The sequence below is a fragment of the Branchiostoma floridae genome, chromosome 15, assembly GCF_000003815.2.
Source record: "Branchiostoma floridae strain S238N-H82 chromosome 15, Bfl_VNyyK, whole genome shotgun sequence".
In the NCBI taxonomy this organism is placed as follows: domain Eukaryota; kingdom Metazoa; phylum Chordata; class Leptocardii; order Amphioxiformes; family Branchiostomatidae; genus Branchiostoma; species Branchiostoma floridae.
In genome coordinates, this window is record NC_049993.1 from 6,409,812 (window position 1) to 6,431,214 (window position 21,403).

General features: G+C 42.0%; 3 protein-coding genes and 1 long non-coding RNA gene across 4 annotated transcripts in view; all 4 read left to right on the top strand.

Annotated features, from left to right (window-relative positions):
• Positions 1-546, top strand: part of LOC118432251 (mucin-5AC-like) — a gene marked incomplete at its 5' end in the record, with an annotated part of 2,942 nt that extends 2,396 nt beyond the window's left edge. The window contains 1 exon segment of the mRNA XM_035843780.1: positions 476-546. Coding sequence (XP_035699673.1) covers positions 476-546 — 71 coding nt within the window.
• LOC118431240 (mucin-5AC-like) lies at positions 519-3,881 on the top strand. The gene is made up of 5 exons (XM_035842342.1): positions 519-2,032; positions 2,209-2,243; positions 2,561-2,617; positions 2,798-2,934; positions 3,556-3,881. The coding sequence occupies exons 1-4, from the start codon at positions 639-641 to the stop codon at positions 2,917-2,919; spliced, it is 1,608 nt and encodes a 535-aa protein (XP_035698235.1). The 5' UTR covers positions 519-638; the 3' UTR covers positions 2,920-2,934; positions 3,556-3,881.
• Positions 3,882-6,028: 2,147 nt separating this feature from the next.
• LOC118432260 (plasminogen-like) lies at positions 6,029-10,539 on the top strand. The gene is made up of 6 exons (XM_035843796.1): positions 6,029-6,062; positions 7,237-7,345; positions 7,976-8,115; positions 8,699-8,830; positions 9,335-9,580; positions 10,469-10,539. The coding sequence occupies exons 1-6, from the start codon at positions 6,029-6,031 to the stop codon at positions 10,537-10,539; spliced, it is 732 nt and encodes a 243-aa protein (XP_035699689.1).
• Positions 10,540-12,473: 1,934 nt separating this feature from the next.
• Positions 12,474-15,455, top strand: LOC118432387. The gene is made up of 3 exons (XR_004833076.1): positions 12,474-12,530; positions 14,807-14,857; positions 15,000-15,455. It is a non-coding gene; the product is annotated as an uncharacterized LOC118432387 (long non-coding RNA).
• The last annotated feature ends 5,948 nt before the right edge of the window (positions 15,456-21,403 follow it).

The window sequence follows — 21,403 nt, forward strand, 5'->3', positions numbered from 1 at the left end:
TCACATCATCATCACCATCTCCATCATCATCATCATTACCACCATCATCTTCCGATAGCAGTACATCATCAACGGCAGTAACCGCAGGTCTCACAATACAAGACACATTGTCACCATCTGCAGCTACAGTGGCTGATCATGCTTCTATGCCATCAACGACTACATCACCAGATACTCACACACCTGTTCATTCATCAGTAGCAACAGGTCCAGCTGTTTCATTATCAACGACACGGAGCACCTTTACATCTACAACTCTCCCAAATACAACACATTACTCCGATCCACCCTTCAACATAACATTTACGGCGACAGATCAAACAGATGATTTAGTAACTGCAAACGCCACCGTCAAAAGAGACGTTTCTTCTCCACCTCTCACTTACACACGACTGATGACTGCCAATACTAACATGACATCGTTTGACAAGCGCGACACCACATTGTCCTTGACAACGTCCACTGTGACCAACAGAAACACTGCACAGAGCATCAGACAGCTACAGCGTTGATATTAAATACATTCTCATCATCAAGAGAAGATAACGATACAGATACGCTCTTCCAAAACAGGTATATCCACATCCGTGAGCTACATTACCACGCCACCAACACTAAAGCCCGTAGGAACTCAGTACATGTCCCATGCATCCACTACAACACCCGTAACAACAACAGGCACGTTAACATCTCATATTGATCTACTTACAAGAACAGATCATAACATCACGACGCCTAAAACAACAATCACGACCCCTGTATCAAAGTCTACACGTGCACCCGTAGAGTTAAACAAGTCTTTTCCGTCATCGACAGTCAGAGTTACAGAAAGTCTTCACTTGACCACATTGCCCATATCGAGAAATACGGCCACAAGTTCTGATATCACATTTTCAGTCAAACATGCGAACGGAACTACTACACCTTATGGTTATCAAAATGACACGGCGGTATTAACGACAGAGAATCAGACAAAAAGCTATAGTTCGACGACATTCATGACAACAGTAACGACGGACGATCATTCTGCTACATCACCTATGACAACGCCGCCAACAACCACAGCAACATTACCAATGGTTACGTCTAGAAAAACCGATTCTTCCAATACGTCAATGGTGTTTGGCACACGCACAAAGGGTCCACACACTGACAGTACCAGAACAACAGGGTCGCTGTCACAAACTAAATCATTCGCTAGTGCTATAACCGTACCGGGGAACACATTACAGTATTCAAACAGCCCGGCCTTTACACAAATTCCTATCACAACAGGCACGAAAAATACTTTACTGAAAACTATGTCCTCTTGGCAATACACAAAAAGAAATTTAGCGATATCCTCCACCGCCACCACAAGTGCACCGACTTCAGAGGTAAATTCAGACAACCTCGCCTCCACACAGGTTTCAACACTGGACACAGCAAATACTCGTTTAACATCACAACACATAACGGTTACACCGACATACCGACATGAACAGCAAAACTCGTCGCACAATTTATCTAGAACGGAAATTCCCACATCTACTCTTTTACCAGCCACTGTGTCTCCTAGAACAAGGACAGAAAGTACGACACCAACACATGAGGACGAACCTGCCACGATAGTTGTAGAAACAGAAACAGACATTCTTACAAACCCTCCAACTGTCGCTCGCCCACACACCAACACCCACTTCAACAAACACAACCACACGACGGTACTTAGTAGGGAATCAACGGCAAGATTTACCACAGAGTCCAGAAAATCAGAAACAGCCACAACTTCAACAATCATCAACGCAGAAGTGAGGACAACGACACAGACCACATCCAGAATCAAACTGGCGGACGTAGACGCCCCTCAGACTAAAAAGGGGTGTGAAGTGATGACGTTCCCAGCGCCCATAGGGACCGTGGCGAGAAGGGTTGAGGAGGACACCCCAGTTCACATGTACATCGCCATCGGGGGCGCCGCCGGCGGTGCCACACTGCTTCTCGCGGCAGCTATGCTGGGCTGGGTGTGTTGGCGGAGGACAATGGTCAAAAGGTACATATGAACCTTAGTTGTGTTATCGTGTCAACTTGTGGTTTCACTACAAGAATGTAAACAAAAAGAGACTAGTTTAGCATTTATAACTCTGGAATCTGCAATAATTTGAATGACATAATTCAACTTTCTTGCATGCATACGTTAATCTTAATGTTTCATTCTTTTGTCTTCAGGGCACATGTTTATACCAATGCGGGTTTTGCAAAAGGTATGTAGTATGCTTTACTATCTATGTTTCACTACTGGTATATGCGGCACGTAACAGTACTAGTCTTTTAAACAACCATTCACATATGCAGATTTAAATCCATGCCAGAGAAGTGCAGTTCTAGAGCGCACTGTGACCTTATATGTGGATAAGCTGCAAATGGGTTCTTCATCAAATAGCATGGTTAGTGTCATGTGTCACTTTGATAGTACACAAATCTTTCCTCAACACCTCACAGAAGATTCGCTCCGTCACCACGTTATGTTTACATATGATAATGTGTTATCTTCACTAAGTATGCCATTTTTCGTCAACAGAAAACATTATCTACGAAGATCCCATTTACCTTTGGCCCAAGGACATCGTAAACACAGGTAAACCCAGTGTTTCGTTTCCGTATAAAACATATGACGTAAAGAAGTAGCTAATTCATCCTATAGCACTGCATTCTTTGACATTTCAAAGCATTTTCTATGCGATCGTCAGTCTACTAGTTTGGCATACTCAAAACAGTCTTATCATGCGAAGATAACATCCCGGTTCATCCCTCACAGACGACGTGAAATGGACCAGTGAAGACCAGGTGACCCTGTGGCCGTGGGAGGCCACTCCTATCTACCAGCGGCAGTGGTTACCTACACCCTCCACCATCTCAGAGGAGGAGGAGATATCATAACAATAATATCTTCAGGTAAAGCTATTTATCATTGTAGTAAAAGTAAAAGATGACTTTCTCCCTATATATAACTATAAAGCACAATATGCTTCAATGAGTAGATAGAGTGTCGTTGGATCGGTAAGTTTACTAAACAGTGCCAGTGTTTGCTTATGGTTGTGGTACACCTTACGATCTCAAAAGTCGCTGTAATACCCCTGTCACATTTGGCGAATATCGATCGGACGACGATTCTGCGGCAATCGCCCGAGCCTCGCTTATAATAATAACTTTATTTCACAACAATTGTACAAGGTACAAAGGATGACTTGTATGTGACAGGGATGGTTTTCAGGTGAAAAATACGCGCAACCCTCAGTCGATCTTAAATATAGCCGATCTTCCATCGATACGCCCGAAGATCGTGGATAATGTGACCGGGGCATAAGGGCTTTGTTGTATATTTAATAAAGATCTCTTCGTTTGGTCTTCGAGCGGTCGGAAAGAAGACATAAGCATGCGATGTCCACATGAATTATGCAAAGTAACCCAGGTCTCCCCTACTATTCTCAAAGTCTTTGATAGGTTTTCTAGATCTTCTGATATAGTAGTGAGTGCAGGAAGTGATCAGGTATGTTTCTTGTGTTTTTTTTACAGGGTAAAACAAGTGATTCCATGCCGCCATGATGACGTCAACAAAGCAGCCAGCAAATATCATGTCTACAATAAAGACTTTTTTATTGATGTACTTTTCATTACTGTGACATGAATTCCCAAGTGAGGTTGTTGACGTGCCCGCAGACGTAAATTTAATCTAACATGATGTAAATGACGTTCTATCATGGTTGAATCGGGGTCAAATATCATGAGCGCTCCCTCGCGTGAGCTGTTCATATTGCAGAATACGTCGAAATAGAATATCTCTGTTTTCTATGTACTGGCTCAGTCCATGAGTATGACAATAAAGTGATAATTTTCCTTTATGTTCTGTCCTTACTTGCCCTTTCCCTGTGGAGTTGAAGTAGATTAGACAGCCAAAAGACCATGTTCATTTTATTATATGGATGACATCCTCTGTGAACACGAAAACTGACGCGAGCGTGCGAATAAAAAACTTTGGCCAAAAAGGCCTTTATTACGAAATATAAATGATCAGGAAAGTTGAACAAATGACTGAACACACAGATTTTGTACTTTCATATCTTCTTCTTTGACTTTGTAATTTACTTTTGCATTCTCTGACATTAGTGTATATTTTCCGCTATGACCGTATGATTTGTCGACCTACGATGTACGATTTACAGTATTGCCACAGCAAGTAAATTTTATGGATGACATCCTCTGCAGACTGCAAAAATAATGCGATAGGGCGAAAAAAAACAAGACGGGTGAAAAAAAACAAGATGGCTTCATTTCCCAAACTAGGCACCATAAAGGTGTGATGAATGTTGTAACAAGAATCAAGGGGACAAAACATGGTATCAGAGCCAACAAGGCATTCATTCCTGAATTCAAGACATGTACTGGTGTGGTAAAAGTGACACTAGTGTGGCAGACTGGCATCACCAACAAAGTTGGTAACCACACTCATGGCTTCCATATTGGTGTCACTTTTACAATTAACTATTACAACTACAGTCCTGAGTACCTCGCAAGTGTCACTTCTACAAGTACAATTATTAAGCTACAATACAACATATTTGCTCATTTTGGTACTTTATCGTCATGTTGGCCATCCCTGAAGAAGAAAGGAAATCTTGTTTTTTTTTTTCTGAAATAAGGTGAAAATCAATGCGCGCGCGGATGTCATCCATAAAATTTACTTGCTGTGGCCTATGGTAGAAAACTTTTTTCTTCTTACAAACAGCCGAAAATTGATGCGCACGCGGATGTCATCCATGTAATCAAATTAACAAGGCCTAACAAGAGGAAATGTTGATACATTAACACTGGGTCACGTATGAAAACGGTATCTGTATCCATATATCATGGATGCTCTCATCATGACGTACTGACCAAAAATAAGCAAGGAGTTTAAAAATAACCGATGATGTTGTAAATAGATGTTTTATCTATTTCTAATGGTTGTCAAGTGAATGTTTTGCCTTTGAGTCTATAATAAACATAGCAAAATCAAAACATATTCAGCTGACTGTACGTGCGCCCGGGGCCCACATTTCGCTGTGTTCGTGTAATCATATCATCTATCTCTGTCGCTTATCCAGTGTTGACCTTGGTAGATGACGTTTTACCACAGGAAAAACAGAAGAAAGACAAAAAGTTGCCAAGATCTAAGCAGGTGTATTTACAAAACCTGCCATTCCTATTCTTAAAATCGATAACATATCGAGTCAAACGTTCGTCATGAAATAAAAGATTTTTGTTTTGGAGTGAGTGGATACGTCAGAGAGGGATTAATATTTGATAAGGCTACGTGTTGAACGCTTGTCCTAAATTAGATCGTTTCTTAAGAACATTCCCAGCGGTACCGTCGACAGATGTGGTGTTTAAGTCAGAAGGGCAGTATCACGCATTCCTGTGTAACAGCCCAACACACTAAGGTAGGAACTTCACGTATGTACTCTTTCCTATACGTTGCGGATATAACTCAAAGAGTGGTTAGTTTATATGGTTATTACATCTTATAGTATTACTGTAGTGACAAAAAGAGCAAATGTTTATTTAGCAGAAGCTTGTAATAGCTTATTGCGAATATAGGTATCATTACTATAATGGTTCTTACGCATCATTGCTGATAACAAAGTAATATCCGTTTTCTGATCATCTGTAAGATGATTTTGATAGATAAACTACAAACACTCTGGGTTTTGAAGCCACAAGTAAATTTTTCTATTCACTGGTTTAGTTGATCATGGTACACAGCCAGGGCTGCCCAACTAGCCTCTGACAGTCTGGCTATTACAAAGGGCTAGACCTACTGGTAAAGACTATTCGGATGGAATAAAAGGTTGACATAAACATGATGAAAGTTGTTAACTAATTATTATTTCATACTGAAAGGATTGTGTGGACTACTGAAAGGATTGTGTGGACTAACCTATTTGACGCTTTTTAAAGTAAAGAAGTGCGGACTCGGCTGGCGATGGCCCGGTACGCTACATTGGCGGTTATGGTTACACTTCTGTTCGCCAGTAAAGGCAGTGGTAAGTACACACTAAGGATACCAGGCACAGATTCAAGCACAGAGAGAGGGGTTGAGAAAGAGAGAGAGTGGGAAGGGAGAAAAAAATTGTAACTAGAGGTTTTAATGGGCATAGGAGTTGAGAAAGAAAGAGACGGAGAGAGAAGTATGGTATTTAAGGCACAAACGTAACAACACGTATGCCGTAACAACTTCTAAAAGTATGCAATTTTGAACATTAGTTTTAAACATTAAGGCCTTAATCTTGGAATGAATTAATTCTTGTCTGTACCAAACGGTATATTTGTTTACTGCTATACGTGTTAGCATTGTGATTTTACAAGCAATTAATGATCAATTATAATGCAACGTCCTTGCTTTGATTGGATTAATAATGTCAGTGTCTGTCAATGTGAAAAATTCTGACTTAAAGGCATTTTTCATGGAACACAAGAATCCCTAAACGCAATGTTGACGCAGCCGCCATAACCACACGTTAGGGCTTTTGTAAGTACCCAGATTGAAGCGACAATCTGACGGCGAGGCTCTCACGCAAGGGAAGAATTGTCAATTACCAAAGGGCACCGCATCCATTGTAAACTAAGTCAACCATCCGCCACTGGTTTTATCAGATTAGCTTCCCAACACTTTTTCATGGACCATAAATGTTGCTGTAAAGACATGGACATGAAGTAACAAAATGGCTTATTTAGCGTTGTTTCTTCAAAAACGATGCCTTTCCTGCATATATCATCCACACACAGCCAAACATGACTGCCCTTTGTGCTGAACACCATCCACACACAGCCAAATATGCCTGCCCTTGGTGCTGAACACCATCAACACACAGCCAAACATGCCTGCCCTTGGTGCTGAACACCATCTGCACACAGCCAAATATGCCTTCGATTGGTGCTGAACATCATTCACACACAGCAAAACATGCCTATCCTTGGTGCTGAACACCATCCACTTAAAAAACAAACCTGTCCTTGGTGCTGAACACCACTCACACACGAAACATGTCTGTCTTTGGTGCTGAACGCCATCCATAGGCAAAATACACCTTCTTATCCGACCATGCATGTTGTGTATCCGCATGTGGTGCTTTCCCAAAACCAGCAACAATTAAGAGACTAACAATACACACAATACGTATTGTTGTTGAACACTGGTTATATATATTTTCCTAACAGGAAGATACTGTCTGGAAGGTGACGGCACCTCCTACCGCGGAACAGTCTCAGAGACGGGATCAGGGTTAACATGTCAGGCTTGGGGCAGCCAGGCCCCACGTTCTCATAGGTACGTCTTATACTAGACAACCCATCTATCATACAACACACCTGTTCCTTCATCTGCACCAGAACTGAAAAAAGAGAAGTGGAATTTATCTAATGTTAGTTGTATCTTGTATCTGTTAAATGTATTACTTCAACATGTCTTGTTGTGACCTGTATTTAGCCCGATGTGGCAAAAAATGTGAAATAAAGGTGTACATTAAATCTCTTATGCACAATCCAAGGCGTAAATGTTTAAAGCGACATTGAACAAAATGGAGGTGGCTACTTCGTTTGTCTATCCTAAACGGGAATAACCATGATAACAAACGGGTCATTTTATCAAATCGCTTTGAACAACACTTGGAGATTGATGAGTCCAGGCACATTGCTTGATTTAACATTACACCGTTTCGTCGAGTGTTACATCCTCTTGGACCACACAGCTGTGCAAGCGCAGAAAATGCTACAGCAGGCGGCTGCAACTTGACGGCTGGTTGTGCTATGCGTGTCTTATCCCTTAGTACTCATCGCTGTTCAAAGAAACCGTATATATTATTGTTACCAAAAACAGATACACGAAACGGAACGGAAAGTGTGTTCTAAAATCTATTTTGTTCCAACCTGTAATTGTGATCATATTGAATATCCCCAGGTTTCGCCCTGAGGACTATCCAGACGCCGGACTGGAGGAGAACTACTGTAGGAACCCGGATGGAGATCCCATGGGCCTTTGGTGCGTGACGACGGACCCTAGCAGGGACTGGGAGTACTGCACCGTCCCGTCATGCACCCGTACGTTGTATCTATTTACTCTGGGATGTAAGTGGATTTTGCCAGTTCATTCTAGTGACGCTGAAGAAGAGTGATGGGTGTCACTCGAAACATCCGGAAGTAAATCTCCGTTAATATCCAGTTGAGGAGATGAATTGTATTTGTTTACCTGGATATCTAACCTTCATAAGTTATTAGGTGGGCAGTGTAATCACATAGTTTCCAGTTAGAATTTTCATTCAGCTTGCTTCCCCTATTCAAGTAAAAAGCCTGCTTGTCCTATCTATTGAAGGATAAATGTATCCACAGACGTTTAACCATTATGCACAAAATCTAAGTTTGACATTGAAAATATAAGTGTCCTCATGTATTTTCTCATGCATGTATGTTTTGGCCAAGGTCTAAAAACGAAAAAAAAAATCTTTAAAAAAAGATAATCCTTCACTGACCCTAATTTTTCAGGACTGAAAAAGGAAACACAATATGTCTTTCCTAGGCCTCATCTTGATTATGCTCAAATGTCAATACTACAACAAGTAGGGGGATAGAGCCATATAAAATAGATACCGTTACCCTTCTCATGGGAAACCTTCACCTGTTCCAGCCAACATCCTCCACTGCCTGTACGCATCACAACACCAGTTCCACTGCACCAACGGCGACTGTGTCCCGCAGGACTACGTGTGCGACGGCTGGTATGACTGTGGTGACTGGAGTGACGAGCTCAGCGGCTGCCGTAAGTACCGTCACCCCCCATTGTTTACATGGAACTATGATTTTAAAATGACAGTGGAAGTCGGATACTCCAACAAACAGAATCTTCTTTGTAGTGAGATGGACCATTGTTTTGATTATCGCCCATTTACAAGTTTTCACATTCAACCAGGTCAACCTAGTGATTACGTATACAAGACGGTTTGTGAATCAAAATTACAGTTCCGGCGTACCTGATCAAATAAGGTGTTTGCTCCGACGCCATGACAGCCACTACAGGCAAAAGATAGCTGTTTATTCGTCCACGGATTCGGAGGTTGCTACTTTTCAGCGCCCGCACTTACAAGATGTAGAATACTGGCAATCCTTCCAGTGTGCGATTGTATAGTTTTGACTTGGCAAGTCACCAAATATATCTAAAGCTGTAAGATCTATTCATGTCTAGGCTTGAGAAAACACTGCTTTTTGTGGGTTTGATTATATCTGTCAAATACTAAGTCATACTTTCTTCCCTCCAAACTTGCAGCATGTCTAGAAGGAGACGGTACCTCATATCGTGGCTCCATCGCCGAGACCAGTTCCGGACTAACCTGCCAAGCCTGGGACAGCCAGGAGCCACATCTCCACGACTACGGGCCGGAAAACTATCCAGATTCCGGACTGGAAAACAACAGTTTCTGCAGGAATCCGGACGAAGATCCGAACGGCCCTTGGTGTATCACAGTGGACCCGGATAAAGAATGGGAGTACTGCACTATTCCTTTGTGTGGCGGTAAGTGTTTACGTTTATGTTTGTTATCAAAATGAGTACTCCAAACTTTGCCCTACAAACTTTTTAAAATATTTTATGCCACTCACTATTTCAAAACAAAGATACAGAAGAGTCTGGAACAGTTCAAGGGAGGGGTTCCTCAAAGAGAGCGACAATACCCTGCCATGTGATTTCACCGCTAAAACCAACCTTGTTTGGCGGGACTCTTACGATACTTTGTTTGTGATTCAGGAACTGCGACAGTGCGAACACCACTGATTCAATGGTCAACTAAAACATCAGCCCAAACATCCTCACACCTTCCTTCGACTTCAATTGTCTCCACTCAAGTTGGGGGCTCCTGGCGACCAAACGATAATGCTGTCACCAAGGCAACGAAGGCAAGCAACACAGGTTCTACAAACCATCAAACTACCAACGATTCCTTGTCATCAACCTCACCTACAACTCCAACTCCAAATTTTCCAGAAAGCGTGTCTAAAAAAGTTACCAAAACCACGGACGTTATGTTGTCCACAATTGGTAAGGTGACATCCACCAATGCAAAATTGCCACCCCATACAGACATGGTACAATCCAAAACCTCTGATGCTTCTACTACCACAGCCACAACTGCCATGCCAGCTTCTCCCGCCAGGAGGCCAGCCTCTGTTTCTACCCTACATACCACTAGTTTTCCCAGCCCTGTACTGTCCTCTACGGTACCACAAACATCCAGACCTGAAACTGCTCCGCCAGACAGTACCGGTCCCTACTGAAATTGATATGTCTATTCCTAGTTCTACCATAACCACTCCGGTGTTATCCTCTACCCAAACAAGAGAAATGGATACTACACAATTGCAAGCATCTACCACTAACTTGTTATCAACTTCTACCATATCCAAGGTAATCAAGCCCTTTACTGTGGCAACATCAACAACCCCCAGTCGGTCTTACCTTTTTACTACAGCAAGTAAAACTGAACTGCCACTTGATTCTTCACACGCTGCCTCTGTATCCAGAAAAAGACCAACCCCAGTCCCTACAGTTTTCACAACACTGGCTACTCAGATGCCAGAACCTGGCTTTTTTTCAACAAGTGATAAGAGAACCAACAGTGCGAGCATGACAGGTACTGCAACTACCGTCAGGATTGGCGCATCAACACGTAAACTTCACCCAAGAAGCTCCTATACAGCACGCAAGACAACAGGTGTTTCTTATCTCATGCCGTCAGCTAGCAATAACTTGCTAGCCGCTTCGCGACCTCCCATACCAAGTTCTCCATTCAGTGAAATAAAACTTTTCACCACGATGCAGGAAACGTTCGACGAAAGTTCCAGTTCCACAGATAAAATCGAAATACCACAAACTACTACAGATGCTGCACAACTCAACTCTGACTCTACGGCCATGAAAACCCCAGTTTCAGCTCAAGCATTTTCAACGCCTGTCACTCAAATGATAGGACCTGATGACTCTTTGGAAACTATACGTAGTACGGTAGTCAACCCTATTAGCATGACAAGTACTGCAACCACCGCCAGGATTGGTACAGCTACGCGTAAACTCCACCATGGAAGCTCCAACACAGTAAGCAAGATGGCAAGCGTTCCTTACGTTATACCGTCATCTACCATTAAATCTCTGCCAGCCTCACAATTTGCGATACCGACAACTTCTAAACCCAGTGAAAGAGAATCTGACGAAAACATGACGACACCGACACAGAAAACTACCAACGAAATCTCAAGTTCAACAACTCAAATCGTAATTCCAGAAGCTATTACAGATGCTATAAAACTCAACTCTGACTCTACCGCCAGGAATACTTCATCCTTTCCTCTCATCTCCACTTTTGTAACAGAACCGGTCTCACCGAAGACAAATTCTGACGACTTAATCCATGCACAAACCACCAGTGTAGCTACAACGGCTAAACTGTTTACAGCAACATATTGGAGAACACGTGAATTGTATTCCAAAACCTCCACGCTCTCTACCACAACTAAGACAACAGAAGTCCGTATTTCCAAAACACTCCCGAATACAATTGGACCTGACGCTACAGTCACTCAAAATAAAACTCTGTTTCCGTCTACTATTCATCCTATAACCAAACCAAGAACATCGACTGTGCGGTCAACGACTTCAGGGAACACTGCAGCAACACCAGCACAAGTGTTCACAACATCTATCACAAGCAAACTTCCTACTGAGGCAACGATACAAATTGCAAGTGCTACAGACGCTCCGGAGCAAATAACGGCCAGTACAAGGCCGTTATCCTCGCCAGCTTTACCTCACAAGTCGGATACAACTGGACAAAGCACAACAACAAATGATGACAATTTAAAATATGCAATGACATTGGATTTAGGAAGCAGAGGAAAAGGAAATGACAAACAACAAGACGACGGCGACTCGGTTACAAGACCCCAAACCTTCGCAGCTATAGGAGGCACAATCTCTGTGTTGGTGCTACTTGGGGTTCTGATATTCGCGTTGTTGGTCTACCGGAGGAAGAGAAGAAAAGAGTAAGTAGTGAACGATACTCAGGTGTATGGAGACAAATATTACTGTAAATGCGTAAACGTTCGCGGTGGATTAATGTTTGCGGTTTTCGCGGTGGCCGCTTCACCGCGAATTTTAAACCACCGCGAACATTTTTCCATGGCAGTAAGAGACTACTGTAACAGTGCATGGTGCTACCGCGAACTTAAAACCACCGCGAAAAGTCCTTTTTCTTGCTACCGCGAAATTAAATCCCCGCGAACTTAAATGCATTTACAGCTTACTGTTCAAGATACATGCGTGTATATACCATTTTCCAAGCATTGTTATTGTATTTCGATGTAGCATTTTGTGCACCTTTTCGTATGTCTCAATCAGAGGTAAGAATTTTTTTAGTTGACCCTCTCTCTTGATATGTTTTATATTTCAGGACAGTGACAGTGGAGGAAGCAAGGTATTTTATTTGCTTTTACATTTGTTAAAATGCATTACTGATTACACAGCGGAGGGCCGTGTTATCTTTTCATATGCATGATAAGAAATCATCGCCAAAAGATCATATGTGGGCAACATTGATAAAGAATATATTATAGACCATGTTGCGTGGTCTGTTAGTCCATAGGCCAGAACGCCAAATTTCAAATATCGGTACTCTCTAAGTGGCAAATTCTCCTTGTTATTTTTGAATAGTAGAAGGCCTGTATCATATATTTTGATGTGATAGCCTTTCTGGTATAGTAGCTTTCTACCGGCTATCAGCCTTCAAACCTATCACCATCTAAATGATCTGGAAATTTCGTGTCTTAAACAAAGGGGGGGGGGTCAAAAATTAAACATAAATATTTTTCCATTAAAATTCACACTCTGGGCTGAGAACCTGCTAAGCTAAAAGGATCATAAAATATCAATTAATTTTCGATATCATGATTCAACACAAAATTAAGACCACCTAAAATCGGATTATTTCTGATTTTTTCGTCAAAAACATATACTTTATTTTCCAATATCGTGCATTTATTCACATTACTTATGTGGCCTTGCCTGATGAGATAGACTTACCGTTCGTATCATGCCCTGCATATCAAAATATGATCGAAATCCGTCAATAATGATGGCACATGACCTCGAAATTTTTATTATATGCAAATCCTCCAGCCTGTCATAGGGTATCGAGTTTTGATACACGATAGCAACACATTTCCATTAGATCTCCCTCTGATTCAATTCCAACACTGTATTCATCATACTTAGTTACGCCTATGATATTGATTATGAAGTAGCAGATGTTTAAAAGTGATCGTCTTTATTTCTTCTAAATGAGATAGTATACAATGCGTGACACCAAAGCATGGCTTTTAGCGTCCAGATGTAACAGATATGCCTGCACGTGCGTGACTTCTTCGATTCAACAGCGGATAATGATCTGTGAAACAAACCTTCATGCCATGAATATTTGTGCACAGGCTTACTGCCACGGTCATGGTCATGGTCATGGGGCAAAATAATAAACATTTGCGACCTGCATACCGCTCGGTTCTGTTCTTGTATCTTATAACGTTTACATGAATAAGCACAGTACGGACCGTGCTGGGGGGACGGTAAAGAAGGGAAGTGTCGAATACCTTGTTTATCAAGACTCTCCTAATATATATGCAAATGGTGGAGCAACGCCTCTATCCTGCCACAGGGTGTCGGGTTTTACTACGCGATAGCAACACGTTTCGATAAGATCTACTTCTCATACCATTCAAACAGTTTCTTAATCATACTTGGTTATATTTAGATACTGATAATGAATTAGAAGCTATCTAAAGAGTTACATTTGTTATAAATGAGACACTATACGAAACACTGAATGAACTTGCACCATAGTTGGCTCCTTGCCTTGTTCTGAATGTCCAGATCCAACAGATATATGCCTGTACGTGACTTCTCCTGTACTGATAATGATTTGTTAAACAAACGGCCGTGCCATGAATATGAGTGATCGACCGTAACTGCGCCACTGGACCATAGCATGTAGAAACTGCCGTGCAGCTCACTTGTCATCTGTACACAAAGTAAAGTACAGAATCCTTCTTGTGCTGCAGTACTGTAACGTTACAGCGTAATTCTGTCCAAGCATCTTTTGTTCATATCTTTAGTAGATCTATGAGGATATCCATCGTAATTTCGGTAATTAATTAACTTGATTTGATTTTCGACGGCCACGGTTCTACTAGCCTGTGAATTTTGATGGAAAAGTATTAATGTTTAATTTTTTGCCCCTACCCGTTGTTTAAGACACGAAATTTCCAGATCATTTAGATGGTGATAGGTTTGAAGGCTGTTAGCCGGTAGAAAGCTACCATACCAGAATGGCTATCACATAAAGATATAGGCCACAGGCTTTCTACTATTCAAAAATAACAAGGAGAATTTGCCACCCCGGAGGTACCGATTTTTTTCTCTGGCCCATCGACAATATACGTTTGGTTAAGAACAATCACCGTCGAATGTCTCGCACAATACACGTACGCTATTCAAGACAATAGTGCGTATTTGTTTTCGCACGCAACGCAAATTCCCACATTTTATGCATGTTGATTTATTCATACCTTTAGATATCCATATAACGTTATGTGTGTTAAATTGTATGTAGCTGTTATACATGTAGACCTTACGAAAGTCGCTGCACTTTTGTCGTGTCTCAATAAAGATTATTATTTGTTTGCTGTCAATTTTTTTCAGAGAACATCCCCGCTCTTCGACTGACGTCTACAGCAACCCGGTATTTGACCAGTAAGAAATGAATAATGATATTATTGATTATATATGCTTTTGATTCATTTTTGTCTTCATGAATTCAGGTTTCAATATCAATAGATGTAGAGCCATTCTTGAGGGTTTCCTAGATTCTATTGTGTCTCTTATAAATATTTAGAAACACTGAAGATGGACGCGGCACTGCCTCGTTCGACGATCCTCAGCTTCTGTGGACGGAGAAAGCAGACAACATTGATGACGTCAAACCTGATGATGACGTCCTAGGTGACAGTGCCTACCACACCCTCCGTGGGTGGACTGAAACCAGCACCCAATTTGAGAACACCCATGACGAAGCAGGAAGAAAGACAGATGCACAAAGAAGTGAAAACGAGCATGTACATGTAGTGTGAATCAAAATGACGTTGTGGGCCAGCGTAGATTTTCTATATGCGTACAAGGAGTCATTGTGCATGTACGTCCAAAGCAAACCCACGCTCAACCCACCTTCCTAACATAGAGATGATTGAGTTAAGCGATCTTGATATCTAAATACCGTTCTTTATACTGTCAAAAACTACATTCAACGCACCTATTTACAAATTAGACCGAAAAAGTGCCTATATATACTCTAGAGAGAGAGAAAGAGACATGAGTTTTGTGTAAGAATCTGCTATCATATACATATATAAAGTTAACACTACAGAGAGAGAAAGAAAAGACTTTCTTTCTTTCTTTCTACTATCATTGTGTGTACCTTACAACTTGACACTGTCCATCAGCGCTTGATACCAGTACAAATATGCATATTGAATTTTTTTTCAATATTTGACAGGCGTTCTAGCTTTTCCGTTAGAAGTGTATTATTTTCAAAATCTCCATTGTTTTTGTTCCTCATGATAAGAGACCACTCTGTTTTCAGGCGAAGATCTCATGACCTATTGAACTGCAATAAATAAAAGCAACTTGCATAAGATCGCCATGGTGGCTGTAGTCAGTGTCTGTGGGCGTTTACAGGCGACTGAAAAGTTGTACATTTACAGTCATATGAAAGCCTGATGGATTAACGTCTTTGAGCCAGGTCACTGCATTTTGGGAACAATGACTTATGTACATTTCGTAATACGTTAAGAAGCCGTTTAAATGCACAGCCTATTTGCCAGCGTATTTCGTGCAATTATCCGACTGGAGCAATAATGCGAAGTTATCCAGCTGAACCGCACCTTTGTGGGATTTGGGATACCAGTTAACAAAACTGTGCGTTAATGCGTTAACAATGCAAAAGCTTCTTCAGTCCTATAATTGGACGTTATCCGTCGAGGTCAGAATTCAACGGGTTGAACAATTCTAGAAGCTTGTGTTGTAATAATGAAGGATTCTCAGGAAGTGACCGTTGTAATAAATGTCAAAATTCACAACCACCTCCTGCCGCATTTGTTGATGACCAGAGGGTCGTGATTTTCAGAATCAACAGAGAGCAGCCCGTATTTTTCACCTGGACATCTACTTCATATATGAGATAAGCTTTACTGACACGGCAAAAAGTACAATGACTTTTGTATTGTCAACTATAAACTCGAAAAAAAACAGAGTGGATACCGAATACATCTTAAAACTCTACTAAGTGGATACAGAATACATCTTAAAACTCTACTAAACAATGTAGGGCTAAACGTGAGTGTCAGTATCTTTTCTGATCACAAAACAATCTTCATATTTGTCAAGAGAACAACTTCGGATCCTCAGCGCGATAGGTTGATCTATTTTGCTGCTGTGTAACACGTCATGTTGTGTAGCACGTGATGTTGTGTAACAGGCTTAATGACGTATACCTTTGAGTTTGATCACCGTCCGACACTAAAGTTATTAACAAACAAAAAAACTACGGCTACTCAGTTACGAGAACTAAAACCTCCGCAGCTGAGCAGTAGAAAAGAAGAGGGAGGCTCAGACGCTGCCTTGGTGTTACTCGGCGTTCTACCGGCGTTGTTGTTCTTCCGGAGGAAGAGAAGAGAAGAAAAGAGTAAGTAGTGAACGAAACTATGTATGGAGAAAAAATTTGAATTTTTTAATACTCGACCTGCGCTCTAGCTTTTTCGTCTCGAGTGTTTCATTTTCAAAGTCTCCGTTGTTTTGTTCCTTATACCCCAGTCACATTAATGATTATGTACGATCTTTGGACGTACTTCGCAATCGCTGGAAGGTCGGCAAATTTTAAGATCTTCATAGGGTCTTGTGTATTTTCCGCCCCAAAACTGTCCCTGTCACATATAAGCGAGACTCGTGCGATCGTCAGTGAATAAATGATAATGAACTTCCCATAACCTATTGCACGCGGACAAGGTAACACAAAACGTTCATCGCAAAAGGGCAAGAGATCAATACATGTTTATTCTTTTGTTGTCGGATTGTCGAAATCTTTTTAACCAATTAATGGAATGCGCGGGCATACTAGAAATGACAAATAAAAAGAAAGCGTGTCACGTGCCAGCCTACGTACTACTACAGGGGCCACGATGTCAGACTTACCCTCACATTTAAAGAAATTCAATATTTGCAAGAAAACCGGGCGTTCGCCATCCGATTTGCAAAATTGAAAAATTTTCCGGACCTCCCTTGTGACGACTAGCGCCCTCGGGGCGGGCCTGGTGAACATGATGTGGTGGGAGAGTCGCCCTCAAAACCTTTCCCACGAATAAAGATTCATTGATCTAACCTTAGTTTAACAGCAAAATTTACCCCTTAAAATGCATGAAATGACGTTTCAGAGGGTCCAGATTGCAAATTTCCCAGACCTGCATAGCAATGCGTGCTCGCGCCTTTGGTGTCGGACATGGTGAAAACGTGTCGGGGGAGTCTCCCTCAAAGACTTATGCCAAAAAGCTTGTGTAACTTAATAGCAATTCCATTAAACTTGGCCAGCAAATTTTGCCTGTCAAAATGCAGCAAATAGTGTTTCAGAGGGTAAACATTTTAAATCTTTTCCGGGGGAGCATGCCCCCGGACCCCTAGGCAAGTCGCGACTTCGGCGCTCGTTGGTCCCACAAATACTAAAAAGACCCCCCTCCTCAAGCAAAATCCTGGCTACGGTCATGCAATATGAAAGCCTAGTGGAATAACGTGTTTGATCCAGATCATTGATCACTCTGTTCTCAATGACCCTGAGTTCAATGAATCGTTCAACTGAAATAAATTGAATTAAAACAACCTGTATTACCTGACCATGGCGGATGTGATCATTGTCTGTGGGCGTTTACAGACGACTGCACTTTTGAAAATCTGTAAATTTACAATCAGTACATGCCCGTAGCCAGGGGGGTCGGGGAATCGGGGGAATCGGAAGATTCGCGACTCCGGCGCTCGATGGTCCCAGAAGTACTAAGAATACACCCCCCCCCCCGCAGCAAAATTCTGGCTACGGTCATGCAATATGAAAGCCTAGTGGAATAACGTGTTTGAGCCAGACCATTGATCACTCTGTTTTCAATGGCGCTGAGTTCAATGAATCGTTCAACTGAAATAAATTAAATTAAAACAACCTATGTAAGCTTACCATGGCGGATGTAATCATTGTCGGTGGGCGTTTACAGACGACTGCACTTTTGAAAATCTGTAAATTTACAATCAGTACATGCCCGTAACCAGGGGGGTCGGGTGATTCGGGTGATTCGCGACTTCGGCTCTCGATGGTCCCACAAGTACTAAGAAGACCCCCCCCCCCAGCAACATCCTGGCTACGGTCATGCAATATGAAAGCCTAGTGGAATAACGTGTTTGAGCCAGACCATTGATCACTCTGTTTTCAATGACGCTGAGTTCAATGAATCGTTCAACTGAAATAAATCAAATCAAAACAACCTATGTAAGTTTACCATGGCGGATGTAATCATTGTCGGTGGGCGTTTACAGACGACTGCACTTTTGAAAATCTGTAAATTTACAATCAGTACATGCCCGTAACCAGGGGGGGGGGGATCGGGGGATTCGGGGGATTCGCGACTTCGGCGCTCGATGGTCCCACAAGTACTAAGAAGACCCCCCCCCCCCCCCCAAGCAAAATTCTGGCTACGGTCATGCAGTATGAAAGCCTAATGGAATAACGTGTTTCAGCCAGGCCATTGACCACTCTGTTTTCAATGACCCTGAGTTCAATGACTCGTTCGACTGGAATAAATCAAATCAAATCAAACCGGCACATCTTTCTGCAACCTTCCGAGGAACTTTCAGGAATCATGCCGACACGCGCAACCGGGACACTAGTAACCAGATCATCCACAAGACCTCACCCTTACGTTGATAATGTACCTAGATCAAATACCCAACTTCACCTATCTTCTTATGTACCACGGACTAGTAGACTCTGGAATTCACTTCCAGCGTCAGCGTTTCCAGCAAGACCCAACATGAGCATTTTCAAGACAGCTGTTAACAAAGTCCTTATTAATTCCCAGAGGCAGAGCTAGTTTAACTGCATATGTATATGTTTGTATATATGAGCTGATGTAAACGCTTTTTGGATGTATATATGAGCTGATGTAAACGTTTTTCGGATCACAATAATGTGCCTAATGTTCGAGGCTACTGTAATGTGACGTATGATTGCTTTTCTTTGTATTGTATGGACCGCATATCATCGGTAATGATGTAAATATTCAGGCCCTTTTGTACTGATTAAAAAAACTTGCATAAGCTAACCATGGCGGCTGTAATAATTGTCTGTGGGCGTTTGCAGACGACTGAACTTTTGAAAAGTTGTAAGTTTACAATCAGTACATGCCCGTAGCCAGGGGAGGGGGGGGTCGGAAGACCCCCTCCCCATCCGACCCACACACACACACTCGCGAGCGCGCGCTCGAATGTCCGCTTTTTCATGTCCAAGATGTTTTTTCAAAGGCATGACTGATTTGCATTGTTCACTGATTTAATTTTAATTATCAGCGAGATTTGTCCTAGAAAGTGCAGGAAAAAGCGTTTCAGAGGGTCCAGATTTCAAAATTTCCCGGACCTCCCTTGTGACGGCGCGCGAAGGATTCTCAGAAAGGGACCGTTGTAATAAATGTCAAAATTCACAACCACCTCCTGCCGCATTTGTTGATGACCAGAGGGTCGTGATTTTCAGAATCAACAGAGAGTAGCCCGTATTTTTCACCTGAACATCTACTTCATATATGAGATAAGCTTTACTGACACGACAAAAAGAACACTGACTTTCGTATTGTCAACTATTAACTACAAAAACAGAGTGGATACAGAATACATCCTAAAACTCTAGATAGGTTGATCTATTTTGCTGTTGTGTAACACGTAATGTTTTGTATCACGTGATGTTGTGTAACAGGCTTAATGACGTATACCTTTGAGTTTGATCACCGTCCGACACTAAAGTTATTAACAAACAAAAAAACTACGGCCACTCAGTTAAAAGAACTAAAACCTCCGCAGCTGAAGGAGGCTCAGACGCTGCCTTGGTGTTACTCGGCGTTCTACCGGCGTTGTTGTTCTTCCGGAGGAAGAGAAGAGAAGAAAAGAGTAAGTAGTGAACGAAACTATGTATGGAGAAAAAATTTGCTCTAGCTTTTCGTCTCGAGTGTTTCATTTTCAAAGTCTCCGTTGTTTTGTTCCTTATACCCCAGTCACATTAATGATTATGTACGATCTTTGGACGTACTTCGCAATCGCTGGAAGGTCGGCAAATTTTAAGATCTTAAGAGGGTCTTACGTATTTTCCGCCCCGAAACTGTCCCTGTCACATATAAGCGAGGCTCGTGTGATCGTCAGTGAATAAATGATAATGAACCTCCCATAACCTCTTGCACGCGGACAAGGTAACACAAAACGTTCATCGCAAAAAGGCAAGAGATCAATACATGTTTATTCTTTTGTTGTCGGATTGTCGAAATCTTTTTAACCAATTAATGGAATGCGCGGGCATACTAGAAATGACAAAACAAAAGAAAGCGTGTCACGAAGCCAGCCTACGTACTACTACAGGGGCCACGATGTCAGAATTACCCTCACATTTTAAGAAATTCAATATTTGCAAAAAAAACCTAAGTCGAGCGTTCACCATCCGATTTGCAAAATTCAAAAATTTTCCGAACCTCCCCCGTGACGACTAGCGCCCTCGGGGCGGGCCTGGTGAACATGATGTGGTGAGAGAGTCACCCTCAAAACCTTTCTCATGAATAAGGATTCATTGATCTAACCTTAGTTTAACAGCAAAATTTACTCCTTAAAATGCAGGAAATGACGTTTCAGAGGGTCCAGATTACAAATTTCCCAGACCTGCATAGCAATGCGTGCTCGCGCCTTTGGTGTCGGACATGGTGAAAACGTGTCGGGGGAGTCTCCCTCAAAGACTTATGCCAAAAAGCTTGTGTAACTTAATAGGAATTCCATTAAACTTGGCCAGCAAATTTTGCCGGTCAAAATGCAGCAAATAGTGTTTCAGAGGGTAAACATTTTAAATTTTTTTCCGGGGGAGCATGCCCCCGGACCCCCTAGGCAAGTCGCGACTTCGGCGCTCGTTGGTCCCACAAATACTAAAAAGACCCCCCTCCTCAAGCAAAATCCTGGCTACGG